Source organism: Synchytrium microbalum, assembly GCF_006535985.1.
Source record: "Synchytrium microbalum strain JEL517 chromosome Unknown SmJEL517_scf0002, whole genome shotgun sequence".
NCBI lineage: Eukaryota > Fungi > Chytridiomycota > Chytridiomycetes > Synchytriales > Synchytriaceae > Synchytrium > Synchytrium microbalum.
The window spans coordinates 552,901-569,700 of NW_022158351.1; the positions used below are offsets into that span (position 1 = coordinate 552,901).

Here is a 16,800-nt window from a genome sequence, read left to right on the forward strand (position 1 = left end):
GATCCAGTTTGAAAGCTTGTCAAAAGGCATCGAAAATTTGTTGTGAAAAGCGTGTCAAAAAACCATCGCTGTATAAGTTGGTGATGGAAGGGAGATGCACCTACTGTATGTGCATGCTGGCTGCCACGAGATTCTGACTTGAGACAGTGGGTTTGGGACCATACTGGATGCTGATTGGAGGGCTGGTAAATTTGGCAGTATCACATTTTGATCTGAGGACAGAGCCTAGTAGTTCAAAAGGGGGTAAAAAGCGATACGATGGAAATCGCAAATACCCTTTTATATCAATGGCGCTATAATTTTTATATTCAAATTCGGGCCCAAAATTTTCTTGGTCTTCGAGTCAAACAAGCACAGAATTGTGTGACGAGGAAGAGATCAAAGTAATGAGTGCCTGGAAGGAGTATTTGGCATCCGTAGAGCAGGAACCAGAGCAGAATCAGTCTGCATCGCGTAGTAAAGGGAGCAATCAGACTGCTGAAGCAGTTGCAAACAGTAAAGTTGGACCAGTGTCAAAGTCGGATGATGGAGAAGCTAGTAATAGTAGTGGTGCGGTGACCGCACCGGCCATGATATTTGACTCGAAAAATCTGCCATCCATACTTACTCAGTCAGAATCTTATGGTGTGGGGACAACGTTGAACGCGGTGTCATTTGACAAGTTTTGGGAATTTTTTGGGACAGAAAAGCCATCGATCAGACACTCAACTTTGTAACGGATTCATTACTAAATCTATATTTTTTCACGCATTTAGATGCTCTACTCACTCCCGACGGCGATGTCACTCAAACTGCACCATCCGCTGTCAGAGACTTTATCTTGTCGCATCATGGCCATACAGTCATAACAAAGGTCCTGATAGCCAACAACGGTATGGCTGCTGTCAAAGCAATCCGATCCATTCGAAAATTCTCGTACGAAACCTTTGGAGACGAACGAGCAATCACCTTCACCGTGATGTGTACACCACAAGATCTAGGTGTCAATGCTGAATTCATCCGTATGGCAGACCACTACGTCGAAGTGCCTGGAGGTACCAGTAATCATAATTATGCTAACGTGGACTTGATTGTCGATGTTGCTGAACGTACTGGTGTCCATGCTGTTTGGGTTGGTTGGGGGTTTGCTTCCGAAAATCCAGTCTTGGCTGAAAAATTGGCTAAATTGAAAACAAAACCTGTCTTTATTGGTCCACCGCCATCTGCCATGAGAGCTCTAGGTGATAAAATCGCTTCCACTATTGTCGCTCAATCTGCTGATGTGCCTTGTGTCGCTTGGTCTGGTACGGGTATAACTACTCATGCAGTCGATGAAAACGGACACGTATGTGTCCCTGAAGATGCCTTCCGTCAAGCTACTACTCTAGATGTAGATGAGGGTATTGCTCATGCTGAACGCATTGGCTTCCCAGTCATGATCAAAGCTTCTGAAGGTGGTGGAGGAAAGGGTATTCGTCTTGTTGAAGACGCAAAGAACTTTAAGCAGTCCTTCATCCAAGTACAACGTGAAATACCAGGTTCTCCCATCTTTATCATGAAACTTGTCCGAAATGCTCGTCACTTGGAAGTGCAATTGCTTGCTGATCAGGTATGCTGCTGCATCAACATGGTTGTTTTGCCGTTTAGATGTCATATAACCAACCATCAATATTTTGTCCAAATTAGTATGGAAATGCTATTGCCCTGTTTGGTCGTGATTGCTCAGTCCAACGTCGTCATCAAAAGATTCTTGAAGAGGCACCAGTCACTATCGCTCCTCCAGAAACTATTGAGGAAATGCAAAAAGCTGCAGTACGTCTTGCTAAGTTAGTAGGTTATGTATCAGCTGGTACTGTAGAATACTTGTATGAACCATCAACTGGCAAATTCTCCTTTTTGGAACTCAACCCTCGTCTACAAGTCGAACATCCTTGTACTGAAATGGTGTCAGGTGTCAATATTCCAGCTGCTCAACTCCAGGTAGCCATGGGTATCCCATTGTCTGGTATCCGCGATATTCGTATATTATATGGTGTCACTCCGACGGCTACATCCGATATTGACTTTGAATTCACCAGTCCCGTATCACTCCAATCCCAACGTAAACCATCACCTAAAGGTCACGTCATTGCTGCTCGTATTACAGCTGAAAATCCTGAAGCTGGATTCAAACCAAACAGTGGTAAAGTCATTGAACTCAACTTTAGGTCCAACTCGAACGTATGGGGTTACTTCTCCATCAACCCATCTGGTGGTGTCCACGAATATGCCGACTCTCAATTTGGTCACATCTTCTCATATGGTGAAACTCGTAATGATGCTCGTAAAAACTTGATTATGGCGTTAAAAGAATTGTCCATTCGTGGTGACTTCCGAACCACTGTCGAATTCCTGGTCAAACTCCTGGAGCATGATACATATATCAATAATGCCATTACAACAGGTTGGCTCGACATGTTGATTGCTCAACGATTACAAGTAGAGAAACCAGACTCGGTATTAGCTGCTGTTTGTGGTGCCGTATACAAGTCGTTTACTCGCTTTGAAAACAATATTGGAGAGTATCGAAAAGCTCTTGAGAAGGGTCAAATCCCATCCAAGAGTCTCTTGGCTACATCCTTCCGAGCTGACTTCATATATGATAATGTTCAGTATCGACTTTCTTGTATTGTCTCTGGACCTGAGGGTATTGTTGTTACTACGGAAACCTCAAAGGTCGAAACCGTCGCTCGTAAATTGGCTGATGGTGGTATACTTGTCCTCATGGGTGGTCGCTCTCATGTCGTATATGCCAAGGAAGAACCTCATGTCACTCAATTAACTTTGGATGGAAAGGTCATCTTGCTTGAAAAGGAAAATGATCCCACCAAGCTTCGTAGTCCATCTCCTGGTAAACTGGTCAGGTACTTGGTAGACGATGGTGCCCATTTGATGGCTGGTGAAGCCTTTGCTGAAATTGAGGTTTGTTTTGGGTGTGAATGTCTCCGTTCTTGCTTATAGTGCACTCTTCGATGTGAAAGTAAAAAATAACATCGTCTTACTCATAGGTCATGAAAATGTATATGCCTCTTGTTGCTACTGAATCCGGTATTGTCAAATTCACCAAGTCTGCTGGAACCACTCTTACAACTGGTGATGTTCTTGGAAGCTTGATTTTGGATGACCCATCCAGAGTGAAGCAAGCTACTCCATTCGAAGGTGACTTCCCAGAAGTTGGGTAAGCAGAAAAATGTGCTCGTATTGTTTCTCGATCCCAAATCATTTTTTGTTTTGACCAATGAACTCATCATCGACGTGTCCAACAGAAATGCACAATACTCTGGTGAAAAGCCACACCAACGACTCCGTCAAATCATGCTCACTATGGATAACATATTAGCAGGATATGAACCACAAGACGATGTCCAAACTCAAGTTCGAAACCTGGTCGAACTTTTACGAGATCATCAAGTTCCTAACTTGGAACTTGGTGAAGTCTTGTCTGCTCTCAGCGGTCGTCTTCCACCTAAACTCGAAGCAGGTCTCCATCATGAATTGGAAGCTGCCATGGAACACAAACGACCATTCTCTGCACCGACACTGCAAGCTCTCATCAAAGCTGCACGTCCAGAACTACCAGCTGACGAACTCCTCGCTTTTGATGGCAACATTGCCACTGTCCAAACTATTTTGGACAACTACAACCAAGGACTGAAATACCACGAACGTAATGTCATAAATGGCTTATTACGAAAGTATTGGGAAGTCGAGGAACTGTTTAGTGAGAAGCGATATGAAGATGTACTCTTCCAGCTTCGAGAAAAGCACAAGACCGAAATAGCTTCAGCTGTGAATATTGCTCTGTCGCACTCAAAGAGTGGTACTCGTAGTGAAGTCGTGTTGACCTTATTGGATAATGTTAGGTTTGATAATGATGGTGAAGGTTGGAAGACTGTCTACTTGGCTAGCTTGAAAGATTTGGCAAATCTAGCCAATCGATCTGCTTCCAAGGTCTCATTGAAGGCTCGAGAACTCTTGATCTATAATGAATTGCCAACATATGAAGAACGTCATACCCAAACTCTTCAAATCTTGAGTGATGGTGTCAAACGACCATCATTGCCAACAGCACCACCAGCATTCCGATATGATAGCTTACTTAAACTCATCACCGCAAACTATGCTATATTGGATGTATTGCCGGCCTTCTTCTATCACCCAGACGTCGGAATCCAATCCGTAGCCTTCTATACATACATCAGTCATACATACCAGGCATATACATTGAAGGCCATTCGACACCATACAGAATCGACTCCAGTCGTTTTTGAATGGGAATTCATCTTGCGTCATCAGACCAAGGCAGCTGACAATCTAAGTCGATCATCATCTCGACCGCTTGGATCATACTCGGACTTGACAGCTCTAAGCTTTGACTCTCAAGCTTCTCGAAAGGGTATAATGACAGCCTTCTCATCTCTGAACGACTTGGATAACAAACTCACCAATGTATTGACCACCTACGGTGACTCGATGCTCAATGGTAAAGCTTCCGGTCGTATCGAAATATATCGTCGTGGAGCCATGAACGTCTTCAATATTGCCATCAAGGATGATAATAATGAAGCTCTATTGTTGTCGGATGAGGATGCTCGAGCACGATTTGCTCAATTGGTGTTGAAGAACGCTGACTTGTTGAGGGCCAAATCTGTCCGTCGTATTACTTTCATGGTTATTCGTGAGAGTCACTTCCCTCGATACTTTACATTCAAGGAAGCTGTAGATTATGCTGAAGATACCATCATTCGTCATATTGGTGGGTGTTGTTGGTACAGTTAGCTATCCATACTATTTATGAAGGTTTTCTTGCTTAAAAACTTGGATTGACTTGATTCAATTACCATCTCTAGAACCTGCTATGGCTTACCAACTTGAATTGCAACGATTGCAAAACTTTGATATCAAACCTTGCTTCTTAGACAATCGTCGTTTGCATGTCTACTATGCCGTCGGCAAGAAGAATCCAACAGATATGCGATTCTTTGTCAGAGCTATTGTCTACCCTGGACAAGTAGCCAATATCAACACTCACGACTTTTTGGTATCAGAGGGAAACCGTATATTGGTCGATATTATGGATGCCTTGGAAGTAGTTAGCAGCACCTATCCCAACACAGATTGCAATCATCTCTTCATCAACTTTGTACCAACCTTCGAGTTGGACTTGTCGACTGTCGAGTCATCTCTCCACGAATTTATCGAACGTCACGGTATTCGTTTATGGAAGTTGCGTGTAACGCAAGCTGAAGTACGATTTGTCGTCAAGAGTGTTATGGGTGGATCAGTCAAACCCGTCCGATTCATAATCAATAATGTATCAGGATATGTGACTCGAACCGATATGTATCAGGAAACTAGAGATGCTACTGGACAAAAGCTCATGTCATTGTCTCAACCAACTGGTCCATTGCACTTGCAAGCTGTCACCTCCTTGTATGCTCCAAAGGAAGCCATCCAACCTAAACGATACAAGGCTCACTTGATGGCTACTACGTATGTATATGACTTCCCTGAACTCTTCAGACGTAACTTGGAAAAGGCTTGGGCCAAGTTTGCAGAGTCTTCTGGAGCTCATATTCCAACCACTTTATTGAATGTCACTGAATTGGTATTGAATGATGTTGGTGATCTTGAAGAGAGCTCTCGTCTTCCAGGTGAGGACATAAAAGTCAAATTTCCGTTTTTTTTTCCTCTGCTACGTCTAAACACAAAGCACTTTTTTCTAGGAGCAAACACTGTTGGTATGGTCGCTTGGGACTATGAAATGATCACTCCAGAGTACCCAGAAGGTCGTCATATCGTCGTCATTGCCAACGACATTACCTTCAACGTTGGTTCCTTCGGCCCAACGGAAGACTTGGTCTTCTTCAAAGCTTCTGAATACGCGCGTAAACACGGTATTCCAAGGATATATATCTCAGCCAACTCTGGAGCTCGTGTTGGTTTGGCAGATGAAGTTGCTACTCGATACAAGATTGCTTGGATTGATGATGCTGCACCATCAAAGGGTATCTCATACTTGTATCTTGATGATGAAGGATACAAGGCTCTTGTCGCTGGTAAAGATAAACCATCAGTCAACTGTGAAAAGATTGAAGATAAGGGTGAAACACGATACAAGATAGATGATGTTATTGGTCGTGTCCACGGTCTTGGTGTTGAAAACTTGCAAGGATCTGGTATGATTGCTGGTGAAACCAGTTTGGCATACGAAGAGATCTTTACTCTTACCCTGGTTACTTGTCGATCTGTTGGTGAGTTTACGATTTCCATTGACTTCGAGTTATGACGGTGATTTTTCGTGATTTTTTTTCTTATACTAATTTACCCATTTTTCACTCGTACGTAGGTATTGGTGCTTACTTGGTCCGTCTTGGTCAACGTGCCATTCAGGTCGAATATACTCCCATCATCTTGACTGGTGCTTCTGCTCTCAACAAAGTATTGAGTCGTGAAGTATATACATCCAACTTGCAATTGGGAGGTACTCAAATCATGCACAAGAACGGTGTATCGCATTTGGTCGCTTCCAACGATATGCAGGGCGTACAAGAGATTGTGAACTGGCTCTCGTATGTGCCAAAGCACAAAAATTCTGCTCTACCGGTCTTGGTCTCGGAAGATGAAATCGACCGTGATATAGATGTACCTATTCCAACAGGTCCATATGATCCTCGTACCTTGTTGTCTGGAGTCACCAACGAAACTGGTGAATACGTACACGGCTTCTTTGATAAGGGCTCGTTTACTGAAACCTTGGCTGGATGGGCTAAAGGTGTGGTCGTTGGTCGAGCACGATTGGGAGGTATCCCCATGGGTGTAATAGCTGTAGAGACCCGTGTCACTGAAACCGTCAACTGGGCTGATCCTGCCAACGAAGCATCCATTGAACAGACCATCCAGGAAGCTGGTCAAGTCTGGTTCCCCAACTCGGCTTATAAAACAGCACAAGCCATCAAAGACTTCAACAAGGGTGAACAATTGCCATTGATTATCTTTGCCAACTGGCGAGGATTCTCTGGTGGTCAATCGGACATGTTCAAGGAAATTTTGAAATATGGATCATATATCGTCGATGCTTTACGAGAGTACAAGCAACCTGTATTTATATATCTCATAGGTGAATTACGTGGTGGTGCTTGGGTCGTCTTGGATCCCACAATCAATCCCCAAATGATGGAAATGTACGCAGAAACCAACTCTCGTGGAGGTGTATTGGAGCCAGAGGGTATAGTAGAAATCAAATTCCGAAAACCCCAGCTTGTCGCCACCATTGAACGTCTGGATACCGTATACCGAGACCTGAAACTGAAACTAGCCAGTACAGATCTACCCGAAATGCAACGTGTTGAACTCCAACGTCAATTCGATCGTCGTGAAAAGGAAATGCTACCATATTATCAACAGGCTTCTCTACTCTTTGCTGATCTCCATGATCGACCAGGACGTATGTCAGCTAAAGGTGTCATCAACCGAGTCGTGGAATGGCGTGACGCTCGCCGCTTCTTCTACATACGTCTCTTACGTCGTATATCCGAAGAATCCCTCATCCGAGAAGTATTGACAGCCAACCCGAAAATGTCTCGTGATGATTCCTTGACAATGTTGGCCAACTGGTTCAAGGAAGATGCACGTCGTAGAGCAGATAGTGATCTTGATTATACAGGTTCCGACTTGGATGTTGTACGTTGGTTGAATGCTAAACGTGAAGCTATTGAAACACGATTGCAACAAATCAAGGCAGATCATGCTGCTCAACAGATTGAGGATTGGGCTGCCGTCAATCCCCAAGTTGCGTTGGATGGATTCTTACGTCTGGTGTCAAGGCTTAACGATACGCAGAAAAAAGCTGTTGTGGATGGTCTTGGACGTGTGGGATTGATTCCTAACGCCAACAACTAGAACTGACTATAGCATTTATAATCAGTCAAACCTCTGTATTTCCTGGTAGCCTCTTCTATATATAAACAATGCACTCAGTTATAAAACGTCGGAGTTGCTGCGTTCTGCGCTGGCGAAAGAACATGTTGCTGTTGGGCTTCAAAGTGTTCGTGAAGTGCTAGACATTGGCGAAAAGAAAACCTCGATATGTCTCGAGTGCATCCATCCCTTTATTTGGTTCCACTATTACTGTTACTAGTAACCGAAGCAATGAGACGACTGCTGACAGCTCCGGCTTCCTTCAGCCTGTCTCCAAAAAAGGTGGCAGTTTCTTCAAACCTATGCCTATACGTATCAAATGATCCAACAGCAATACATTCAGCCCAACCGCGAGTAGCTGAATAGAATTGCATATCGTCACCACGTATCCGTTTATCATACAATGCGGTTTCGATAGCTAGTGTCAGCAGGTCTGGATTGGCGACAACGTATTCTGTTATACCCTGTGTTTTGGATTGTGAAGGAGGTTAGTAGAAGGCCACTATGTGAGATGTGATCTGTTGAAGTACCAGCAGTAATCGGAACGGTGGTGTCTGACATATGAGATGGTGGTAAGGACTGATGCAAGTTGTGAAGAAAATTAGTTGCGTAAAAAAAACGACGATACCTTTGGAGAATGTAGCCGTCTTACTTGAGTTTCAGGGTGTACCAACAGTCGACCATAGCCAACAGTGACAAGTGACTGTTCGGTAGTCTTGTTGAACTTGACAATCCCAATGAAAACTGATTCAGTGTCGCTTCATCCAACAGGATCTCCCTCTTTTGTGTGCTTGGTGGACCAAAAACGTATTCAACCGCCTAGTGTTGAAGTTATTCGGTGTTTTATTATCGTTTGGAGGCGACAGGAAGCCTGTTTGGGAACACGACTGACGTACCCTTCTCACTCGAAGACTGAACTCTTCCTTCTTTTCTTGTATCATGAGTCCAAACAAGTCTGATACAGATTGTGCATACTGTTTGACTTGTTGCTGTGCAGATGGGTTCAGTATAGCCAGACCTAGGTTCGACGATGCTTTGTGAGGAAACAAAAAAAGGAGACAACACCTATGTAATGTACCAGCGTAAACATGCCACTTGTTTCCATAAATCCTCAACGCCATCAATATCTTGACATTCTCAATACCAGCAGCATTCTCCCACTAACAAACTAAACGTCAGAACTCGTGACGACGCGGTATGAAAAGAATAACGTACCGGATAAGCACCCATAGCCTTCCAAGCACTTCCCATAGACAGGAATGCCAAATGAGTTACAGCCTGAGTATCAGCTGTGATTTGATCGTGTTCGAGGTAACTGAGATACACAAATTCGGATTCTAGACTTGTTAATACTCTCCGAACTAGTTCAAAATGGGCTTCGTCTGATCGGTGTTTTATCAGAACCTAAATGGGAATCATCACACGTGTTAAACCGATTCGACAACGGGACAACTAGCTTCTTTTAGCTCACGAGCGGCTGTCCCTTTGGATTGACACCTGGTCCATGAAGTGAGTGGCATGATACAATGTGTACATCGGGTGGCAGGTGTTTCTCGAATGCTTTGATTTCAGGGTCCTTGACTGATGTTTGGCCTGCAACTACAGCTCCCATCTTGGTAGCTGGTTGATTATAATGAGACATGACGCAGAAAAAACTAGACTTCGAGATTGTCATGGACTTACAGGGACCAAACCGACTTACGACACTGTCTATGGCAGCAGCTTCAACTGAGTAAATAATAAAATCGCTTCTTCTTGATACAGCATGTCCATCCTTGAGCACGGTGAGACCAGAGTCTATTTGTTTGACATGTGTCAGACAGCGTATACAGGCCTTGTGTCACGAAAAAAGCACATGTATCATCACAAACACTAAGCTCTACCTTTGAAATCCTCTTTTATCTTCTCATATTTCTCTGGTAGATCGCAAACATTCACCTTCCTATAGAAGTTGAAGTTTGGATTTAGTTCATCTTTCCGACCAATGGTGCGCGGCGATGCATAGCTCACTTCCAGCCCGCCCTGATGAATGTTTTGGCATACATTCTGCCCATGTCACCTACAAGTCAAGTTTGGGAATCAATATCAAAATGTCATAATAATTCGAATTCATCTGCAGCTGTTTCAACCAAGGAGCTGCGACTTAAGGGACCACATTCACCTAGGCCGATGATGCCTATTTCAATCACTTCCTTCTCATCCAGCCTCACTTTCTTATTCGCTGGTTCCATCCTGCACCTGTTTTTGTCGTAAACAAAAGTTTGGAGCTACGCAATCAGGTGGAAATCCTTTGCAATCTCTCAAGGAACGCGTCGGATTCCGTACTATCACGTACATATATGATGACTGAACCTGTAAAACTATACGGACATCGAGCTCCTATCACATCTTTGACAACATTAAACAACACGACACTGGTGTCGTCAAGTGAAGATTCAACTGTTCGAATATGGGATATTGAGACGCGCAAAGGTATCAAAGGAATAAGATGCTTTGATGGTGAAGAGGTGAGCAACTATTATGGAGGTGGGAGCACATGGCAAAACAAGCTGAATCGAATTCAATGCTATGACGCTGCTCTGTATGCTCACTTTGCCCTCAATTGACCGAATTTTGCCTACAGGTAACCAGTGTCGTATGCGCTTCTCAGGACACGCTCTACGCTAGCTCTACCAAAGCTGTACGTGCACCGCAATCACCTAGATGAAACACACTTTCGCCAACGCTCTCAAATCTAGATATTCTGTATCGACTTGAGAGCCAATTCACCCTTTATCACTACATCGTCTCATGTGCTTGAGATGGGAGAGCCTGACATCAATCAGGTAATAAGTTGTGCTGGGTAGGACGTTTTTCTCTCCAATATACCAACCACCTACCACTAGATATCTATAAACGAGAAAGGTCAATTCTTGGCTATAGCAGATGATTCATGTACACCTCAAATAGTGGATTTGAGGACCCGCAAACCATTTAAACGGTTTCGAACAAGCCATGCTGATGTAAGTATTCGTTCAGTTGTGAATGTTTCTCGAATGTTTGACCTTCTTTCTTACCTTCAAACACCAGTATTGTATGACAGTGGCGTTTCGACCTCGAAAGCCATGGCAAGTGTGGTCTGGAGCTCTAGATTCAATTCTCAACGGTTGGGACTTCTCCAAGGGCACGTTACTACAGTCTTTGCCCATGAGTACGTGCGTCATCCTTTTGACGTCCGGACACTTATAGCTGACAGATATTCTTCATCACGAAACAGAAGATATATCAGAGTCATCATCAAGGACCCAAGCAATCAATCCACCATATGTGAATTCCATAGCATTTGATGCTTCAGGTGACTTGGTAGCTGCTGGTTTGGGTGATGGAAGTATCTTTGTGCTGGACTCGTCTGCCAAAACTTCGGTTGACCGCAGGATTGAAGCTCATTCTTGGTCTGTTACATCGGTGTAAGTGACAAAAAAGGACGTCACGTTTCAAACATCTCTAACACGATCTTTCATAGGCACTTCATCAATACCCCTACAAGTCCAAGACTGATTTCCGGAGCAATCAACAATTATGTGCACATTTGGGATGCAACAATGACCTTAAAGACACAGACAATGCCAGTAAACTTCAAGGTCAACACTGTGACCTCTATACTACTATCCAACAATACTGAAGACACCAAAGCACTGATTTTTGCAGGAGGTACAGCATCGAGTAAAAAAATAGATTGTGATATATTTTTAATTGAAGTAACCTTATGAGTTTGGTTTTTTATACATGCTTGCATATAGAATAAACATTTTCCATGAAAAGAAGCTTTCGACCTTATGTTCTGACGGTATATATATCTATGTTTTACTCTTCCCTAGCTGCACTAACAGGAGACGCGACATCATTCTTACTGACATCATTCTTGCTTCGACCTGTAAACCATGAGAAAGGGCGACCTCGAGCAAGGCGGTTTCGAGCAATCCTGTCTCTGAAGAATACTCCAACCCGTTGTGCAAGACTGCGACGTGGCACCACAGGTTCTGCTTCTGCTGCCTGACCTTCATCGTCGGTGGTTTGTTGTTGGGTTGTTGTAGATGGTATTGTCGTATTTACGGATACTTCTTCGGACGGGTTTTTGAGTGAAGGTTCAGGCATGATGGGCTCTGTTTGTTGATTTACTCCTGTGTCGTCCTTTATGATGATATCCTTTTCGACCAATACATAGTTTTCAGCGGTTTGCTTCTTCTCAATATCATATACAAACTTGGGACATGGACCAGTGCTATGTAACTCCCAGTCGGATCTTGCGACATCGGCTCCACAGCCTTTACAGCAGATTGTATACGTTTCTGGCTCTGAGTACTCGGCGATCTGGTTGTCGTCATTTTCCATTTGTAGCCGCCATACACAAAAGTGTGCATCGAGAGCCTTGGATGATGGGAATCCGAATCGACATAGCTTGCAGAATGTCCGTTGGGAGGATTTGGGCATGGGGACGCCAGTAGAGTCGTCTGGATATTCCTGTTTTCAATATAAGATTTGGTCAGTTATCACAAGACAGACATCAGAGATTAACAATACAAGTACGTGTGCTCGGTTCCTCATAGCTTGGCACGTGGAATTCATCTCTCTACTCAAACTCCTTCCGTACCCACAACATATAGTGTCTTCTCGATCACACTTTTCACGATGTTCAGACCATAACTGTCGAGTTTCAAATGGAAGGCAATTGTGGACGAGATAAAAGACGAGTGGTTCTGGTAGTACGAGTTCCCAAGATTCTCTAGATTTGATTGCAGTTAGCTAGCAAGCCTCGATTGAGATACAGGAAATCAAAAGCATCGTACTTTAACATTGTTTGTTTGATCCTTTGTGCAGCTAACATCTTGAGCGAAAGGGGGCAATTGACTGGGTGTTTCTCGATTCCCGTCAACAAGTCCGAGACACAATAGAATCGTCGTTTTGGGCAGACTTCAAAGTGGTCCTATGTAGTTGAAATGTACAAAGATTGTTGTTAATGGCTCATTCCTTCGAATTGCTCCCCATTGAACACGATCTTGCTGAGCAAGATTTGAGTATCAAATGTAGATGAGGCATAAAAAGAAGAGGACACCTCTAGGAAGAGCACTGGCAAAGTGAGCCCACATGCACATCCAACCCTTGGCTCGAGTGTTCGGAGCAGCTCCAAAGTGTGTGTGTCTAGCAAAGTCGGTTTTGAATTTTAGTTTCGAATGTTGATTCTTCACAAATGCAGCATGAAAATAGGCATGATACAGTTCACTTCACACACAGTCATATGCTTGTTGAATGCCGACAGTGAACCGTGGCTCTGGTATAGCTACCTCCATCCTTGTAAGTCTTGCTTTGGAACGTGACAAAGTGGTGATGATGAACGGCGGATGGGAAGAATTTCAAGATTAGGCGCTGCTGTTGTACAGGAGACAGTAATCCAGTACAGTACCCAACAACAGACCTGATCTAGAATTATTGTAAAGAGTGACTCGCTCTGTTTTGACCGTTGACCGATGTTGACTGAGACTTCGTTTGGAACTGAGTAGGATCTGCTGCCTATCCGGTTGTGACCAGTCGTAGATCTGTCACCTGAAATTGTTTACGAATTCATTCGGGACTGGGCCTCTTTTTAGTTCAAGGTTGGAAATGGCTGTGATTGTGACGAGCAAATCAACAGTCTGTTACAGAACGGGCGTAGAGCCTCTATGTGGTATTTAGTCAAATGCTCCTGGAATTGAACGGAAGAAAACCTATCCTCTTGTCTGGTTGTTGTGTTTCCAATTTAATCCGACAGTCTCCACAAAAAATGCATGCCATTCGCAAACAAAAGATTCCAAACAGCATACGCCTCATTTCTACCAGAATTATACACGTGCAATGAGCACTTTGAGGGCATTCTTGTTATTTGGTAACCTCTCCTTTACCTGATAAACCATTTTGCGTCCAAAAACCTGATATTCAGTTCTCCCGAACCAAAATTAGTACCACCTCATATTGCAACCAACTTCACATTGTCGCAAACGACCAACATACAGTACGCAATGACTTTGAATCTTACTGGCCAAGTCGCCATCGTGACTGGTGGAGCCTCCCAAACCGGTATGTGTTATTGTGCAACTTCCAACCTTTGACACTTCTTGTAACCTTTTGCCACTCTTCTCTCTCATTACTGGATGAATCTCTCTAACATTTTTGCACTTCTCTCGCATCAGGCATTGGTTTCAATGTCGCCAAGAAGTTGATTGCAGCTGGCGCAAGTGTCGTCATTACAGATCTTCTCCTCAAAGTTGGTTCAGAATCTCAAGCTGTATTGGAAAAGCAATATGGAGCCGGACGTGCACTGTTCTTAAGAGCGGATATTACGGCCCCACAGTATGTGACATCTCCATTTATTCTGCTGCTTAGCTGCTTTCTGACTTAGTTTATAGTGAACTTGAGGGCGTATTTAAAGAAACCATTACCCGCTACGGCCGCCTCGATATCGTTATTAACAACGCAGGTACTGTTTGGGTATAGCGGTATCATGATTGTCTCTGACCAGTATGATAATGCAGGTGTGGGAGCCACATTCACTCCGGATCTCAACTTCACCGCCAACGTTAAGGCAGTAGACCTTCTGCTCACCGCCGTGTAAGTCTATAGTTTACCTTGCCGCTCGAGAGATATGTCAACCAACTTCACTGATGACGTAGAATCCACGGTACATGGCTTGCACTGGAAGAAGCAAAGCGCTCTGGTCGAAAGGTCATCGTCGTGTCCACGTCTTCTCAGCAAGGTTCAGCACTAAACCCCATGCCTGTATACACGGCTGCAAAAGGTATTCAGTGCATGTCACCTGCAGAAAACCCAAAACATCTTCCACGTGAAGTTCACTTACCAAACTCAAAAACCAGCTGGTGTCGTCGGCTTCATGGGAGGATGTGCTGGATGGGTCGAACAAATGCGTACTGCTGGTGTGCCATACCCAGCTGGCTGCCGTTTTGGTAGCGTGTACGTGGTGTCCTCAGTCAAAAATGCCACAAATCCACTGAATAAAATTGCTTCTTTAATAGGTGCCCCGGAGCTGTAGCAACCCCCATAATGAATCCCCAGCCTCCATTAGGCACCAAAAATCCAGAAGAGTTCAAGACGAGGATTTCGCAGATGCACCAGTTCATCTCGTCTATCAAAGGAGCATGGATTCCACAAGAAAATATTGCCGACTGCTACCTTCAGATCATTTCGGATGAAACTCTAAATGGTGCCGCTCTCGAGGTTGGTTCAAACGGCGTTTGCGAATTTTTCATCCCAATATTAATATTCTTTTCGCAACCAAGCTTGGAAACTCAGAAACCATGAAGGTTAATGTCTTGAGACACCCACATATTGAAGGGCTCGAATATGACCGAGATTTGGTAACTGGAGATTATATTCTGCAACATTTTTTGTTCAGCCAAGATCATTCAGTTTCGTGCTAACTGATATCTTTAGGGTTTCATGAGTATGTTTAACTGGGCTAAAGAATTGAAAGCCTCGTACACTCCTACTGAGTGTCTGTCAGCCAAAGTGAACAGGTCTTCGTTAAACTTGAAGGGCCAAGTTGCCCTTGTAACTGGCGCTTCTAGGAAGGACGGCATCGGATACAATGTAGCAAAAGCTTTGGTTCATGCTGGAGCAACGGTGGTTATGACTGATGTTTTAGATCTGGAAGGTGGCCAAGCTCAAGCTGAACTCGAATCAGCTTATGGTGTTGGGCGAGCATTGTTTTTACGAGTGGATGTTACCAATATTCATGAAGTGGAAGCACTCTTTAAGGAAGTTGTTCGTCGATACAATCGTCTTGATGTAAGTTGGTATTGCAATTTTGGACAGCATTCTCGACGCTGACCCACCTTTCCGATCAGATTGTTATCAACAATGCTGGTATCTTAGGCGGATTCGGTGAAGGCATTCAGTACAGCCGATGGAAGAAGGTCATCGATATTAATACCACTGCAGTATTGCATGTTGCGTGGGTCGCTATTCAGACCGCCGCTGCTTTGAACAAACCTTTGGTGAGCATGGAGTGAGAAGGGTGTGACATATAGCAAACGAGCAAATTACTGGACTTCCTGGATCGATTCTAACTGTTTTCTAATTCTGTTCAACAGAAAGTTGTGAGCACATCTTCTGCGGCTGGCATTTACCCAGTCGAACTACCTGTTTACGCAGCGTGAGTGATTTAATAGTGGTCATACCATACTTTATTTTGTCTTGACACATAACTATTTAGTTCCAAATGGGGAGTGACTGGAATGACAGCTTGTATGCCTCACTGGTTTCACGAACAATCTATAGCTGGTGTCCGTTTTCCAAGAATCACATTCAACTGCGTCAACCCAGGTACGTGTTTGAAAATTCCTTTATTTCATCATTGCGGTAATCAACTTCCTTGTTCTTTCTCCAAGGCGTTGTATCTACTCAAATGACTAAGCCAGACTCACCTCATATGGTCGGTGATGCCAACTCTACTGTTGAGGAACTCAAAGCCCAGTTTGAAGCAGGAGCTGAGGCATTGTCGGGCTTTGTTCCCATGAGCGACATCGTTGACTGTTTCCTCTTACCAATTCAAGAAGGGAAAATGAACGGTTCAGCTATTGAATTTACCAAACCGTCCGTTGGTCGAATCATTCACCAATATCCTCACGTGATGGGTGACGAATATGTGATTGGTGAACCCCCCAAAAGCAAGTTGTAGTGTTGTGATGATGCTCGAATTAGTTTTCTAAATAAAAAATTGGTCTTCTCGACGTCTTCTGTCTGCTATAACATGGTCACACCCAACGTTTGTGCTTTAAGATCATTGATATATTTAAATTGGGATATAAAACAAGAAAGGCCATAATATTATAA

At 43.8% G+C, this 16,800-nt stretch overlaps 2 protein-coding genes across 2 annotated transcripts; one reads left to right on the top strand and one right to left on the bottom strand.

Annotated features, from left to right (window-relative positions):
- Positions 1-386: 386 nt before the first annotated feature.
- SMI578 (acetyl-CoA carboxylase) lies at positions 387-7,920 on the top strand (the record flags this gene model as incomplete). The annotated part of the gene is made up of 8 exons (XM_031166507.1): positions 387-624; positions 756-1,588; positions 1,666-2,940; positions 3,027-3,196; positions 3,285-4,774; positions 4,869-5,672; positions 5,745-6,272; positions 6,368-7,920. 8 exons carry the CDS (start codon positions 387-389, stop codon positions 7,918-7,920), a joined length of 6,891 nt encoding a protein of 2,296 aa, XP_031027582.1.
- A 209-nt stretch (positions 7,921-8,129) lies between these two features.
- SmJEL517_g00579 (uncharacterized protein) lies at positions 8,130-10,169 on the bottom strand (the record flags this gene model as incomplete). The annotated part of the gene is made up of 11 exons (XM_031166508.1): positions 8,130-8,402; positions 8,469-8,517; positions 8,591-8,757; positions 8,835-8,956; positions 9,017-9,098; positions 9,154-9,342; positions 9,410-9,558; positions 9,622-9,735; positions 9,822-9,880; positions 9,949-9,997; positions 10,100-10,169. The coding sequence occupies 11 exons, from the start codon at positions 10,167-10,169 to the stop codon at positions 8,130-8,132; spliced, it is 1,323 nt and encodes a 440-aa protein (XP_031027581.1).
- Between the last annotated feature and the right edge of the window lie 6,631 nt (positions 10,170-16,800).